The 16,832-nt window shown below is 38.0% G+C and overlaps 1 protein-coding gene and 1 pseudogene across 1 annotated transcript; both read left to right on the top strand.

Moving 5' to 3' along the window:
• The first annotated feature begins 1,555 nt into the window (after positions 1–1,555).
• LOC130247750 (E3 ubiquitin/ISG15 ligase TRIM25-like) lies at positions 1,556–4,058 on the top strand (annotated as a pseudogene).
• A 4,951-nt stretch (positions 4,059–9,009) lies between these two features.
• Positions 9,010–13,716, top strand: LOC130237141 (E3 ubiquitin/ISG15 ligase TRIM25-like). The gene is made up of 4 exons (XM_056467984.1): positions 9,010–9,662; positions 9,801–9,896; positions 11,630–11,863; positions 13,135–13,716. The coding sequence occupies exons 1-4, from the start codon at positions 9,075–9,077 to the stop codon at positions 13,372–13,374; spliced, it is 1,158 nt and encodes a 385-aa protein (XP_056323959.1). The 5' UTR covers positions 9,010–9,074; the 3' UTR covers positions 13,375–13,716.
• Positions 13,717–16,832: the final 3,116 nt, after the last annotated feature.

The following is a 16,832-nucleotide window of genomic DNA, read 5'->3' as shown; positions in this document are numbered from 1 at the left end:
ACACAGGAAGAACATGCAAACTCCACACAAAAATGCCAACTAGCACAGCCGGGACAGCGCTACACACTGCACCACCGTGTCACCCCTATAGCAGAAGCTATCATTTTTCTACATTCTTTTATGTCATTTGGCCACAAGGCTCCAAAATGTTCAGGGCATGGTGTTGAAAATGCATACCAATTTCTGTGATGATACCTCAATGCGTTCCTAAAATATAGCAGTTTTTGACAAAATTCAAAATGGCTGACACCTGAAATGGAAAAAATTAGATATTGGATATCATTCGTCTCAGATTGTCACTCTAAATGTAATGAGACTAATTTTGTTCAATTTGGCTGAATGTATATGTGTTATGAGGTATAAGCAAAAATATTTTTCATTTCCCCCGACCATGAGGTGACAGTCAGGCGTCATAACATACACCAAGTTTGAGTGAATAGAGTTAAGCGTTGAGAAGATATGGCCTCAAGTATTATTTTGCTTGTTTTTTGCATTATTTTGTCACTAATTCATTTTATTTGAGAATGGCTTCCTGCAGTTTCTGTTTTATCATTTTTCAGCAGTCTATGATCATCTGACAACTGTTCTGTCAATGATCCTGATACTGTCCAGATAAAACTGTTTCTTAATGGAGGAAAGAATCATCTTTCCTTCAACCGGGGGGTTGGATGTGCTTGATTGATATATTTTTTAATGAATATTTTTACAAGTAGATACTGGGGGGTTTGTAATTGCAAGTGATGAATATTGGGAGGTTACCTCCCCCCTATCCCCCCCGACAAAATATGCCCCTGTCTCACACTAGCGAAGTCAGGGCTGGATCTAAAAATCACCGCCTATACCATCATTCACTTTTCCCAACATTAGTTCTCTAACATAGTCGACTAAAATGAGTGAATGTAAATTGGAATTTGAGCACTGTCAAAGTACTTTGATTTCTATCATATATAGCAGGGATTCTCAAACTCCTGGAGAGTGAGTGTCCTGCAAAGTTTACTTCCATCAACAGTCAATCAACAGTCCGTGTGGAAATTGGAAGACCGTTCTAACTGCTAGGAACATTTAATGAAGAGGTTTTGGAAAGTGACTTGAAGTTTCTCTGTGATGATACCACAAGGCGGTGCTTAGTTTCTGACCAGAGGCTCCTGAAGGGGATGTAGAATTTGCTGTCCTGTAGAATTTAGCTCCTATCCTTAAATACATTTGAACAAGCTAAACAAGCCTTCAGACTCAATACAAACTTCTAGAAAAGTGTGTTGGAACTGGTTAGAGTAAGATCTGCAGGAGGATGCCACCCCCAAAAGCCGGTCCTAAATTATGAGACAAAACAACTAATAATATTAAATCCCAAAAAATATTGCAAAAGTCTTCAGTGTGAGAATGACACATAGTGGATGCTCTTTAATATGAGCAGTAAAATACAGGTGTGGCACACTTGATATTGGCATTTTGCACACGTCACTTCTTGACCAGGAAACACATTCAGCTCCTCATTTCAAATAAAACGAAAGTGTAGATAAGACATCGTGTTTCTTTCTTTCTGCCAGTACAAAGTGAAATGGCAGACTGTATTTCAGTGGATCAGTTCAACTGTCCGATTTGTCTGGATCTCCTGAAGGACCCAGTGACCATCCCCTGTGGACACAGTTACTGTATGAACTGCATTACTGACTGCTGGAATCAAAATGAGCAGAGGAGAGTTTACAGCTGCCCTCAGTGCAGACAGACCTTCACTCAAAGACCTGCTTTAAACAAGAATGTGGTGTTTGCTGAAGTGGTGGAGAAAGTGAAGAAGACAAAAGTCCAAACAGCTGATCCTGCACCCAGTTATGCTGAACCTGGACATGTGGAGTGTGATGTTTGTACTGGGAGAAAATATAAAGCCATCAAGTCGTGTCTGCTGTGTCTGGAATCTTACTGTCAGACTCACTTTGAGCGTCATGAGGCTTTTCGCACAGGTAAACGACACAAGATAACTGATGCCAGCGAACGAATTCAGGAGATGATCTGCCCAAAACATGATAAACTGCTGGAGGTTTACTGTCGGACTGAAGAGAAGAGTATATGTTTACTTTGTACGATGGATGAACACAAAAATCATGAAACTGTATCTTCTTCATCAGAGAGAACAAGGAAACAGGTAGAGAATGATGTGATGCAAATTATGTGCATTAATGTTCAGCAACACTAAGATTCTCATTATACAGAAATGAAAATTAAATGAAAGTCAAAAGCATTCAACAAATATGAATACCTTTCTTAAAATCTTGCCAAAGCTGCTCTACATTTTCTCTTTACACAGTATATTCTCATTTGTTCAACAGAAACATTTGGAAGACACACAGAGAAATGTGCTGCTGAAACTCCAAGAGCGAGAGAAGAAGGTTCAGGAGTTGAAAGAGGCTGTGAAGACCCAGAAGGTCAGTAATGATAAGAGGATGAAAACAGCTTTTTACCTGAATAGTTTCAGGCTGGTCTGACTCTCTGTATTCTCCACCAGAGCTCTGCACAGACAGCAGTGGATGACAGTGAGAGGATCTTTACTGAACTCATCCAGTCCATTGAGAGAAGCCGATCTGAGGTCACGCAGGTGCTCAGAGATCGAGAAAAGACTGAAGTGAGTCGAGCTGAAGGACTCTTGAAGAAACTGGAGCAGGAGATTGAAGATCTGAGGAGGAGAAACACTGAGCTGGAGCAGCTTTCACTCACTGATGATCACATACATTTCCTACAGGTAACTGAGATGAAAAGTAAAGTATAAAAAAGGTATTTTTTAAATGACATTAACTTGAACAACAGTTAAAAGCCAAATCAAGACACATCTGATTCCCATTAAAAAGGAAGTGATTAAGGTGAAACTCAAATCAATAAACACTGATTTAGAAATGTAAACAAATACAAATGTTGGCCATGTGGATGCTGTAATGACGTCTTCTTGCCATTTGTATTGTTTTCTATTATTCTCTCTAGAGATTTCAGTCTCTCTCTAAACCCTTGGAATCTACAGATTTATCCAGCACTGCTGTCAGTTCTGACTTTCCTTATGAAGACGTCAGCAAATCTGTCTCTCAACTGAAAAACAAATTAGAGCAGATCTGTACAGAGGAGATGGAAAACATACATGGACAAGGTAAAGTCACCATTTTTGATAGCAGCAAAAAACAAATATGACTTATAAATATAAGGCAAGGAAGAATTTCAACAAAAAAACATACATACTGTGCTCACAGAGAAACGTCATTTATAGAACAGAATGTCTATAATACGTATATACACAGTACAACTATAATCAGGGGCGTAGCAACCTTTAGAAACAGGTGATTAATAATTATATGAACTTTTAAACCCACTTTTAAAATGTCTGCTATGCCCCTGACTATAATACTGAGAGAGATAGTTATTAAATAAAATGTATGTTTTCTGCTGTTACACTAATATTGTTTGTTTGTTTCTACAGCAACAAAATCAACTTCTCAGCACTTCTTCAAAACACAGCACATCAATGCATCTGTCTGACTGAGGACAACACAGTGGCGACTTGGACTAATACAGTCCAGCAGTATCCTGATCATCCTGACAGATTTACCAAATTTTTTGGTGTGTTGTGCAGAGAGAGTGTGAGCGGATGCTGTTACTGGGAGGTGGAGTTGAGTGGGAATGGGAGTCTGTATGGAGTGGGTGTAGCGGTCTCTTATAAGAGCATCAGAAGGAAGGGAACGAGAACTACAAGGGAATTTGGACATAATGATCAGTCCTGGAGTTTGTTCTGTTCTAAGTCCCGTTACACATTCTGGCACAATAACAAACTCATGAACTCCATGTATCACCCAGCTCCTCCAGAATAGGAGTGTATGTTGATCACAGAGCAGGAGTTCTGTCCTTCTTCAGTGTCTCTGACACAACAATGAGCCTCATCCACAGAGTCCAGACCACATTCACTCAACCGCTATATCCTGGGTTTTGGATAAATTCAGGGTCAAGAGTCAAACTGTCACATTAAAATCCTGACAAATGTTCAGATTATCACATGATTCTTATGTTTGTGTAAGAGTGGGTCAAAATAAGTAGAATAAATGTGACGTACTAATCAATAGAATAGAGTTGAAGCACAAATCGCGTTATATGTGTAAATTGGATCAAATCAATATCTTCTTCCGTCAATCAAAATCTTGGCTGTCGTAAATGGTCTAGGACTTCACATGATGGTATACGAGTGACAACTAAAGAAACCAATCACATTTGTTAAAATGTTGCATCATGATTAGGGGTGTGGAAATGTCCTCACAATGACAGAGCAGTGTGAAAAAAAGTAAAAGATTAATTCATGATCTTCTCAAGAACAGAAACCAGGCGATAATATATGTAGACTTCTCAGATTCAGTTGTTTTATTTTTCTCATTATGTATTTCTAATAAAGATCACAGAGCCTGAGATTGTGGAAAATGCAGCCTAGGTTTTTTTTAAAGAGCCCATATTATGGGTTTTTGAAAATGCCCTTCCATGTAGTGTGTAACACAGCTCTAAGTGAAGTGAAATATCCAGCTAAGGCTTAAATCTGTAAGTGTACAGTGTTTAAAACTATTGATTCATCTATAAAAGAGTCGACTCATAGTGCTTCAAACGAGTCGTCTTGATAACGAGTCATTAGGTGTTTCGCGATGACGCAGCCACGAAACACAAGCCTCGCCAGTAGTTACGCGCGCAAACCAGGGAGATTTGAAACCTGCGGCCCCGCCCACTAACACAGAAAAACACTAGACATACACACACAGACGCCGCCGGTCGAATGAAGTCACGCTGTGCTCAGATGGATAATATTGACAGTCTCTACCCAAAGATGAAACTGTGAAGAGTCAGTGGTTGAGGTTTATTCACTAGTGTAAGTAAGTGCGATTAAAATTGTTGCCTCGTTTAACTTGCAAATTATGTATTTATTGTGTTTTGTTACTTGTTAACCTGGTACAGTACACGCGGTTACTCTTTATATTCTCTTATCACATGTAAGCTACGTTAAAAACGCGACGCGTGCCGCTTTGTTTACGGATTTAACGTTACAGGCTTTTGTGAGCTCGCGTTCCACTGCCGTTTGTCGTTGCTATGGCGATCGTAAGCTAGGAGACAGGAGACTCGCGTCGCTTTCCCTAGTTCTTCTGAGGAGCGTTGTGTGTGTGTGTGTGAGAGAGAGAGAGACGCGTCGCTTTCCCTAGTTTTTCTGAGGAGCGTTGTGTGTGTGTGTGTGTGTGTGTGTGTGTGTGAGAGAGAGAGAGAGAGAGAGAGAGAGAGAGAGACTCGCGTCGCTTTCCCTAGTTCTTCTGAGGAGCGTTGTGTGTGTGTGTGTGTGAGAGAGAGAAAGGGAGAGGCTAGGAGACTCGCGTCGATCTCCCCAGTTCTTCTATGTGAGGGTTGTGTGTGTGTGTGAAAAAAGCCTTACACTATGAAGCGCGTGTGCACTGTGACTACTTTTATATAGTTGATTACCAGCTGGGCATTTCACTCTGTCTCATGCTGAAGCCTGTCACTGTCGACCAATCGCAGCAGGCTGTCATCGGTCCAATCAGCGCAGATTAGCTTCGCGCTGAGGAGGGGTTTGAGAACAAATGAATCGCTGAACGATTCATGTGGGAGTCGCTGGGATAATTAGGTAAAAATAAATGCAGATTATAAGACCATAAAAGTGTTTTATGACCTTGCATGCATATTAGACTGTTGTTGGAGACCCTTACAACCTAAATATGACCCTATTTCATGTATAATATGGGCTCTTTAAATTTATTTTATAAAAGCAAATGTGTTGTAATTTATATCCATCCACAAATAAAAACAGACTGATGATAGAGTAAATGACTTTAAATAATTTCATTAGGAAAAAGAATATAATAAAAGAGTAAAGAGGCTGGTGTCTTTGTTGACCTCGTGTGGTCGAGAAGGTGATATCGTGATCATTGCATATCTGTAAGAATTCAGTGTTTCAGTGATTTTTATTACTATCCAGCCACAACCACAGGGGTGTGCAAGCCATAAATCACTCATTTCCAAATGCCTTAAAAGACATTTCCACTAAAACACCCAAATATTGAACCAGAATAGTATTACTCACCAACATTGATGTGTAGGCTTCACCAACAGCTATGCCAGAAATAGATCAATTAAATCCACCCTGTAAACATCTGTTTGGAGCATATCTTTTTAGCCAGCATTATAAAAGGTTGCATGGCAGCAGAGGTGAATTTCCAAGTGCAGCTTTTATTTAAAGCAGGCAAAGGTCAAACAGGAGCAAACAGGACCATGAGAGTAATCCTCAAAGAATAATCCAAGAGACAGGCAATAGGTCGAGGCAGGAAAACATACAGATACAATTCAAAAACAGTCCAAGATCAACAGAACAGACATGGCCAAAAATATCAAAGAAATGCTCAGTAAAGTTAATCACTAGAAAAGAGACAAGCAATGAAGTTTGCAAATAATCTGCAACTGTGTGCCAGTGTCCAGATCAGTATCAGCTGTAGCAGGTTGACTGTTGCAATGCATTTTGGGATATATTGTCCAGGTGAATAGAAGTGGTGATGTGTGGATAGATGGACTGCCCTCTAGTGGTTCTGGTGAGCACTCCAGCTGATAACAGCAACAGTCAGTTTATGCTTTATTTTTGCCTACAGAAGCAGCTGATATCCCCATTTCGTTTAGCCATTTAACTTAATCTTTCATAACAGATGTTCTGAGACAAACTAGCAAAATTAGATCTTTAGGGACTCCTGCGATATCCAAATGGCAAACAGATTCCACTTAAAGGTGCCATATAGTGCATTGTCATATAGTTGCCTTATTATTTCTCATTTGCGGGCATCACGGAGGCACTATGACTATGCGGGAGACCCCCAAAAGCTTTCTGGAAACTTGGGATGCCTGGTGTGTGTGTGTGTGTGTTCTCACTTCTCACTCATGTGTGCGCACTTGGATGGGTCAAAAGCACAGGACCAATTTTGAGTATGGGTACTTGACAATGCTCACTTCACTTCAAAATGTATTGCTGCTCTTTCTTTCCAGAAAAAACAAATCACAGTAAGAGCTGAGAGATATGACTCGATACCTTAACATGCATTAAACAGTTATATTTAGTAGTCTACGTGTATTTGTTGCCTCATATATGGCACATTTCACAATATACATGATAAATTAACAAAAATTATTAAACTGACCTTATGCCTCTGGGTGGTGCTGAATACAATTATAATCCATATATCCTGCATTTTGTGTCCTGGCGAGCTGCCTGCACACAGATGACTGGCTGAATTGCATTTGGTGGGGTCCTCGATGATTACATTAGCTCCTCACTGTGGAGACATGGTGCAGCTGGCTGGTTCCATGCGTCTCCTGTTTTTGAAATAAGAGTCCCACATACAATAGAAAGGTTAATATAAGCTTAGATACACTTCAAAATAAGGCAACATTCTTTGTTTTGGCTGCCAAACACTTGATGATTCATGCAGGTCTGGCTGATGTAGATCATAAACTAAAGTTGGCTAGACCTTTATAAACAATTGCTGCAGTTTTATTAAAGGAATACTGCAGTGTTAGTTAACACGTGTTAACAGTTAACACGTAGTTAACAGTGTTAGTGAACATGAACAAAACTGTATTAATAAGTATATTACAGTATTACTGCAATACAACTGAAGTACTACTAGAGTACAACTGCCATAACACTATTGCAATACAACTGAAGCACTTCTTCAATACAACTGCAGTACAACTACAACTTTTCCTGCTTGGTGGACAATGGTTTCCAAATGAGGTTTCAGTACTTCAGTTGTATTGCTGAAGTACTACCACAATATATTGTATAGTTAATAACCTAAAGTGCACTTTTAATACTTATGTACTTAAGTGCAATACATTATATAACATATCACTATATTGCTTCTCTCAGTTTATTTAATGTTACTTCATTTGTACTGCAGATTTTACCGCTGTTGTGCTTTATTGCATTGTAGTTAAACTGTGTTCATACATCATCATACTGCACTTTTGCAGTTGCATTGAATTTTGTACATAGGCTACTGCTGTTGTACTGTTCAGTTCACTGCAGTTATTTTTTTATTATTTGTTTTTGCAAATAAACTCTTAAAATTCTAATTAGAAAATTACTTGAATCCAAAAACATCCCTGAAAAAAAGTACAAAATATTGTTGGAAGATGTTGAAACAAACCCCTTGGAACACAAGTGCAGTACAGCTCTTACCACACCATTGGCATATTAGACTACAGCTGCACAAGTACAGTAAACGAGGAGTTCACTTGTTTTTACTCCAGTTTACTGCAACTTATACTGCTTTTGAACTTTATTGTACTGTATTTAAACTGTGTTTATACCTTGTACCTAATTGTACTTAATTTTACTGCAGTTATACTTCCATACACTGCTTTGTACTGCAGTTTTACTTCAGTTTACAGCAGTTGTTTTTTTGTAAGGGGAAGCAAATGTTGAGGGTGTCCTAATTAATAGTCCCACTAATTAAACTGGGAATGAGAAAAAAAGTGCTTGATGCTCACGGTATGGTCATTTGTGGTCACGTACAGAATTATTAGACTAAAAAAAATATTTCCAGATTTTTATTATATGGTATCTTTTATCATAAGTGCCTAAAGCATAACTTAAATGTCTTTTAAAGAGTTTATAAATGCAGTGAACCTCCCACATTTCCATTGTGTAGCATCTCTGAATGATGAATGATCATTGGAAATAAATCCACCACAGGACAACTTTAACTTTACAGTTAAGTATGCACTATATTTAGCTATGTTTTAACTTGCATTGTGTAAAATTATTACAACTAAATATTTTCATGCTTTGGAATAATATGTAAATGTGGTCAAAAACTTTAAAGTCAAAGCTTCTTATACACCATCATCCTGGCTCTAGTGTAAGACTGACATCTAGTGGATGTTTTTATTATCAGTAACATATTGTTGAGTCACACCATACTTGTTTTGCACACGTCTCTTCAACATCAGTCGCAAAGAAAACGAAACTTAAGCCTGTGTGTTTGTTTCTGTCTGTGAGAAAACTCAGTGAAATGGCAGAATCCTGCATTTATGTGCCTCGGAATCAATTCAGCTGTTCAGTCTGTCTGGATCTCCTGAAGGAGCCAGTGACCATCCCCTGTGGACACAGTTACTGTATGAACTGCATTACTGACTGCTTTAATCAAGATGAGCAGAGGAGAGTTTACAGCTGCCCTCAGTGCAGACAGACCTTCACTCCAAGACCTGCTTTAGGTAAAAACACCATGCTGGCTGAAGTGGTGGAGAAACTAAAGATGACCAAAATAAAGACCGATCCTGCACCCAGTTATGCTGGACCTGGAGATGTGGAGTGTGATGTTTGTACTGGTAGAAAGTATAAAGCCATCAAGTCGTGTCTGCTGTGTCTGGAATCTTACTGTCAGACTCACTTTGAGCGTCATGAGGAGTTTCACTCAGGTAAACGACACAAGATAACTGATGCCACAGGACGAATTCAGGAGATGATCTGCCCAAAACATGATAAACTGCTGGAGGTTTACTGTCGGACTGACCAGAAGAGTATATGTTTACTGTGTACAATGGATGAACATAAACATCATGACACTGTATCTTCTTCATCAGAGAGAACAAGGAAACAGGTAGACAAGGAAAAAAATTGAAATAATATTCATTTATGTACAACACCATTGAATAGCTTAAAAATATTTAATAAAAAACAGCTCCAAAGCTACTCTAAACATCCCACTTATACAATATATTTTTTATTTGTTCAACAGAAACATTTGGAAGACACACACACAAATTTGCAGCTGAAAATCCAGGAGAGAAAGAAGAAGATTCAGGAACTAAAAGAAGCTGTGGTGACTCACAAGGCGAGTAATGAAAAAACACTAATATGTTTTAGTTTTAAAACTGTTTTAGAATGAAAACGATCCGCATACACACTAGGGTTGTGCCAATAGACGATGCCATCGTCCATCGCCGATGGCCGACAAACTTCACGATGCTGAGCCGGCATCGCGATCCATCGCCCCGCCCCACATTTATATTGATATATAACTTATTATTTGCATGTCATATTAATAGCAATAACAGTCTTTTCATGAGCGGTATTAAATTTTACATGTAGCTGTCGCTTGCAAGGCTGACAGCATCGTGAGGATTAAATGAAGGATTATACAGCACCTCTCCCGCTTAAAATGTGTAGATTCAGTGGCAAACGCTGTTACCTGCAAACCCCGTCCCACAGACTTTACAGTGAACATGGCTTTAGTCATGTTCATAGCGGACTTGAAGCCACTGGAAGTCTTTTATCCACTCTTGGAAAAGTGTAAATGGTGGATTAGCATTCAGCGCATGTAAGATGTGCTATTATGTGAAGTTTAGTTATAAACTAATTTCGAGAGGATCACGTGCTTATGATTGCTAGCGGCTGGATCCGCATTATCCAATTCTCAATGCACCAATCAGACGACTCCTAAGCTACTACAAATACCCTGGGTTACGTACTACCACTATCTTCGTTTTGAAGTATCCCCCCATCCACCCCTACTCCTCCTCCTTCCTATATGGGTGACACAGTGGCTCAGTGCCTCACAGCAAGAATATCTCTGGTTCTAGGCTTTACCAAACCAGCAGACATTTCTGTGCGGAGTTTGCATTTTCTCCCCCAATCAAAGAGGCAAATTTCTGCGGCCACATCTCCGTTTTCAGATGTCTCCGTTTCCCCCCATCCACACTAACATGGAGCAGCAATGGCCTCTTCAGCGTTTTCAAAATACTCTGCTTTAGGCGCTCGAAAACTCTGGCGTAGTGTGGACGGATAATGTAACCATAGCAAAACTTATGCAACCGTTTTAAAACTAAAGCACATTACAGGCCTGTAGCCAGCCTGGTGAAAGGGGTGGTTCTTTTTTTCTTAAAATATGGACCTTTTTGCAATTATTAGCCTCATTTTCTATTAAATTATGAGGTTTAAATGCTTTTTAAGCACTATTCTTTCGCTGGATTAGCTTGTCAGATGGTCATCAACCACATTTTTGATGTACCAAAAACATTTCCTAATGATTTAGAAAGAATAAATATGAGAATAATACTTATTTTTTAAATACAAATGTACGACATTACATAACATTAGAAAAAAACGATGCTGTTCAAGCTTTAAATTAAAACAACTAGCCTATTGTCATTTTATTAGGCAAACACAAACCTGCCAGCACATTCAACTTTCCTCAGTCATGCAGCCAAAAGAGGATTCTGTTTGGTCTTAAAGCCTTCTTCGATAGTTATTTTCACAATTTATTATGGCATAGCAGTAAAATGAGCTCATGTATGGGACAAATTCTGGACCTTTGTCAATGAGGGGTTGGTCTTTCGAACCCCCCGAACCCCCCCTGGCTACGGGCCTGTATTAGTGTAAACGGGGCCTGAGAGAGTCTGTCCAGATACACACGGTAAGTTTTGACAGGAGAAAAATTCATTGAAGTGAATGGTTTTTATAACAAATTAATGGTAAACAAAAAATAAGGTCAATGTCATTACGAAGAATCATGTTTTAGGCTCTTTTAAGACTCTATTCAGATGTGTTTTTGTGTCCTCCTAACAGAGCTCTGCACAGACAGCAGTGGAGGAAAGTAAGAGGATCTTTACTGAAATCATCCAGTCCATTGAGAGAAGACGATCTGAGGTCACACAGATGATCAGAGATCGAGAAAAGACTGAAGTGAGTCGAGCTGAAGGACTCTTGAAGAAACTGGAGCAGGAGATTGAAGATCTGAAGAGGAGAAACACTGAGCTGGAGGAATTTTTACAGACTGATGATCACATCCATTTCCTACAGGTAAAAATACATAAATAATAATAATAAGGATAATATATAAGCTAAAAATCTGTTTTTAAGGTTTACTTTTGATAAAAATTGTACAATTTTAGAAGGATTCACATTTAAAAATGTTTCATTTAAAGTGTCTCCAGATAAAATTGTTGTCTGATAACATTAAAAACAGGGCACTCCACAAGAATATGTTTAACACTTTGGTTTCTGCTGCAGTATTGTCATTTTGGGGGTTCTTCTGCTTTGAGTAAATTTTTATGTGTGAGTCTTGTGTGTCTGTTACGGCATCTTCTATAAACAATCTCATCATGTCTTGAGTTAAAAAATTAATTTTGTTCATTTTAGGCTGGATTTCAAAAACTTTATTGGTCCCACTTTATTTTGATGGTCCGTTTGATGAATTAGGTTACATTGCATCTACATGCCAACTAATTCTCATTAGATTATAAGTAGACTGTTAGGTTAGGGTTAGTGTAAGTTGACATGTACTTGCAAAGTTTCTTATAGTCAGTTAAATGTCTGTTGAAGCAGCAGTATCAACAGATATTAAGCAGACAGTCTACTAATACTCAAATAGACCACCAAAATAAAGTGTTAGCAGTTTATTTTCTGAGCACTGATCCCATTCTGCTTGCCATTTGTTAAAAATACAGCCTTTTATTAGTGGTTTTAAATCTAAATGTGGAATTTGTCTCTCCTTTAGCATTCCTGTTAGGGCTGTTTTGGCAGATTTGTTAGCTTGTTCATTTCCAAAGAGTCCAACATGTCCTGGGATCCAGCAGAAAACTATATTAGAAAATTTTCTCTGTAGTTTATTCACTTTGATAAAAATGTCAGTAATAATGGGATGCTCCAGTTTAAAAGAATTCAGTGTTTGTAGATTCAAGGCTTTGAGTCAGGAAAAAATAATAAAATTGTGTTCTTCAGCATTTTCAATGTATTCCAAGCCAAAAATAGAGCCTTTGCTTCAGCTGTAAAAATTGAGCTTTGATCTGGAATATGAATGCCTTTATCTTTCTTTAACCAGACTGTAGATTTTACATTGTAAGAGACTAATAATTCACAGTAGATAAAATAATGCAACTATGCATTTAATGGCCATAACAAAAAAAAATGAATGTGCTTTGAAGGTAAAAAATAAAATAAAATAATCACAGACTAAGGAATTCCATAGACCCCAGCTAACACTTTGGACTGGAAAGTGTAAATAAATAAACAGTAAAAATTCTGGGTGTGGTGAAAATGCAGGCAATTTTTTTCCCTTTTTTTCTCTCTAGAGATTCCAGTCTCTCTCTGAACCCTTGGAATCTACAGATGTGTTCAGCATTGCTGTCAGCTGTGACTTCCCTTATGAAGATGAATTGAAATCTGTCTCTCAATTGAAAGAAAAACTGGACGATTGTATGTTGAATGATAAGGATAAACTGTACTCTCCTAATCAACCGTTTGAAATTTACATGGATGATCTAATTGTAAAAGCCCAGAAGTTGAACAAGAAAAAGAAGAAAAAAAGATAGGCGCAAGCTGGCAAACTGTTTAATATATAAATATAGAAATATATACGATATAGACGATAAAACAACTTGTGAATGATGTAAATTGTCAAATGAAATTGGTAAACTCAGTAATCTCTACAATGAGATTAATGTCATTAGAGATGAGGTCAAAAATCTATCTACACTGAAGAAAATGAGTCTGCAAAATTGTTGCAAGCAAGTTAAATTGGTTGAATTTAAACAAACAAAGTAAATTTAGTAACGTTCAACTTAACTTGTTTGCTAAAATTCAGCCCAAATAAATTGTTTACAACCACGTAACCTAAAAATAATCAATAAATCCAAGGAATCACCTTTGAATATTTTTTCAGTCTATCTATCTATCTATCTATCTATCTATCTATCTATCTATCTATCTATCTATCTATCTATCTATCTATCTATCTGTGTGTCTTGCCTCATGTATCTTTTTGATTAAAAAGCTGCAATGAACAACTTTAATACTTGCAATTCTTTAATTTTACAAATGTTTTTTCTTGATTAAAGTGTTTTGTGTCAACAAATAGTATTTTGTTCATTAACATTATCACAATTGTTTAATTAACGTCATTGTGAAACGAAAATATGATATGCAATTACGTTTGCTGCTGAACTGTCAACTAAATGCAATAATTTTAGCAATTTTATGATAATACAAAATAAAAAAGTTGTTTGTGACATTAAACTTAGTTCTGTTCTTGTTTCCTGTACACTGTCACACAATTGTTCAGCTGTTTCAAGCAAATGAACAGCGTATGACTGTATAGCTAACATAGGATAGAAGCTAATACGTAATTCTTTGAAAACAATACATATGGCGTCCGTGAGGGTTTGGCTCTCGACATTAAGTCTGACTTATAAAATATAACAATGACTATAAATACACGACTAAAGACTAAAATATTTCGTCTTAGTGTGTTATGTCATGTCACTAAAGTTAAATTATTCGTTATTCTTACCTGTGACCACGAAATGAGGCGCTTTTGAATAGACTGACCAAGTTTTCGCGCCAGTGTTGTTCGGAGTTGCAAGGCCTCTTCAGTGATTTCCATAGATGAAGATCCGTGTCAGTGAATTTGTGAGAATGGATGGCATGGCCTTTAGCAAAATAACTTAAAATGTTTTGTTTTCCTCTAGTGTCTTCATTTAACTGGATAATATCGGCAATAACAGACTTTAATAATCATTTTCCCTTTGAAAGTGGTATCCTGTTCACAACTCTATAACCATTTAACTGTTCAAGTATTTAAAACTGTGCCGCTTCTTTTAAATCCTCAGTTAGGGCACAAAGGGTGTATGATGATGTTATCATGACCCCTGTTGGAAGACTACATAACTACCTCTGGCAGCAAACCATATTTATTTGCTAAAAGTCATTCAATAGCGTCTGTGCATTCTGGCTGCTTTATTGCAAGCAACATATCGATATTTTACCCCACCTCTAATAACAAGTGACCTTTTCTGAGCGATCAAGTGTGACATGACTTTGTTTCTATTGGCTAATTTTGGCTAAAAAAAATTTTTGGCTATGAAAAATGTGCTGCTTCATTTTTAAGCTTGCTTGTAAATCTTTTTGTAACTGTAAATTTGGTAAGCATGTTTGATATTATATTTTAGTAAAAGGTTTTATATTTTGAGCAGGAACTGAAGTTAATCTACGCATATGCATCTCATTTCTGTTCATTTGTTGGGAATATATTTACAGGTCATTCACTTTTTACTGGAGCATCCATCCCAGTTTAGTTTAATCCAATAACATTAAAGAGAAAGTTCAGCTAAAAATGAAATTGTACTTATTTATTCTCTCTCAAGTGGATCCATGATGGTTTTCTTTCTTCTGTTTAACACTACAAAAGATATTTTGAAGAAAGCTGAAAACCTGTAACCATTTAATTTACTAATAGGAAAACAACACTAAGGAAGTCAAGTCTGCTGTAGTGACCCCTGATGAATAAGGGAATAAGCCAAAGGAAAATGAATGAATGAAATGACCAAAATGTAACATGAAACCCCAAAACAACCCAACCGAGCAGTTTGTGTCTACTGAAAATACATACAACGCAATAATATTTGGAAATAATGAAATTATTACAAATTTTAACTTAAAAAAGAGAAACATTTTAAACACTTCCCAACAGAACAAATGCTTATAAACAGAAAATTCACGCTTACTTTAAATAAGAGGCACTGATTAAACATATGTCCTTATGGTTTTGTGTACCATCTACTGCAGGGGTGCTCAAACTCGGCCCTGGACGGCATAGTTTAGATCCAAGACACACCTGGGCTAGCTAATCAAGCTCTTCGTAGGCTTGCTAGAAATGTTCTGGCAGGTGTTTTGAGGCAAGTTGGAGCTAAACTCTTGGAGCGAGTTTGAGCAGCCCTGATCTACAGTATATGCACTGTAAAAAATGCAGGGTTCCACTCTATTCATTCATGTTGTCCCAACACAAATCGATTAAGCTAATGTAACAAATTTAAGTGGATTGCACATAAAATAATCAAGTTGTCCCAAAAAAAATCTGAAGAATTGAGTTGTTTCAGCTTATTTTTAATAAGTAGTTTGAACAAGCATAAAAAAATTACTTTTGAGTGTGACAAAGGAGGCTAAAATAATAACAACGTGATATTGCTTTGGCCGCATGGTGGCTCTGTGGTTAGCACTGTCACCTCACAGCAAGATGGTTGCTTGTTCGAGTCCTGGCTGGGTCAGTTGGCATTTCTGTGTGGAGCTTGCATGTTCTCCCTGTGTTCGTGGGGGTTTCCTCCAGGTGCTTCGAGTTCCTCCAAAGACACGTGCTATAGATGAATAAAGTAAATTAGCTGTGGTGTATGGGTGTTTCCCAGGACTGGCATCTGCTGTGTAAAAAACATATGCCACTGATTCGATCTAGGACCAACGACGAGATGATCCCAAGGTTTCCATATCCTGGACCAGGCTGTATCCTGAGCAGCTACTGTGGTGGTCATGGAGGAGTGGAGAACATGAGACTGTTTCCTGTGATGCTCCAGAGACAGACGAGTCTTCGCTGAGGCCAGCTTCCAGCCTCCGCCACTGAGACTGCAGCTCTGCACAAGACGTTTGGCCAGCGGAGAAATTAAAATAGTCGTGCCCAACTGAGCCTGGTTTCTCTCAAGGTTTTTTTTCTTCACTTTCGCCAATTAGTGAAGTTTTTTTCCCTCTCCGCTGTCGCCACTGGCTTGCATGGTTCGGGATCTGTAGAGCTGCGCATCCTTGGATTTGCTCTTCAGTGTTTGGAATCTCAGTAGTGATTTTTAAACCACACTGAGCTGAACTGAACTGAATTTAAACACTACAGAATATTTGGTGGCTCATCCCGCTGTGGCAACCCCTGATAAAAATGGTAGTAAGCAAAAACTGAATGAATGAAGGAATGATATTGTTTACTAGAGATCTAGTTTCTTTTATACCCCCCCAA

The sequence above is a fragment of the Danio aesculapii genome, chromosome 2 (genome assembly GCF_903798145.1).
Source record: "Danio aesculapii chromosome 2, fDanAes4.1, whole genome shotgun sequence".
Classification (NCBI taxonomy): domain Eukaryota; kingdom Metazoa; phylum Chordata; class Actinopteri; order Cypriniformes; family Danionidae; genus Danio; species Danio aesculapii.
The sequence above is the reverse complement of the archived record's forward strand: the minus strand, read 5'-3'. Positions and strand labels throughout refer to the sequence as shown.

Excerpts from the sequence above, each read along its gene's own strand:
- LOC130237141 (XM_056467984.1), top strand. The coding sequence starts at position 9,075 with ATGGCAGAATCCTGCATTTATGTGCCTCGGAATCAATTCAGCTGTTCA. Across the intron at positions 9,663-9,800 it reads CAGAGAGAACAAGGAAACAG|AAACATTTGGAAGACACACA; the intron begins GTAGACAAGGAA and ends TTTGTTCAACAG. Across the intron at positions 9,897-11,629 it reads AAGCTGTGGTGACTCACAAG|AGCTCTGCACAGACAGCAGT; the intron begins GCGAGTAATGAA and ends TCCTCCTAACAG.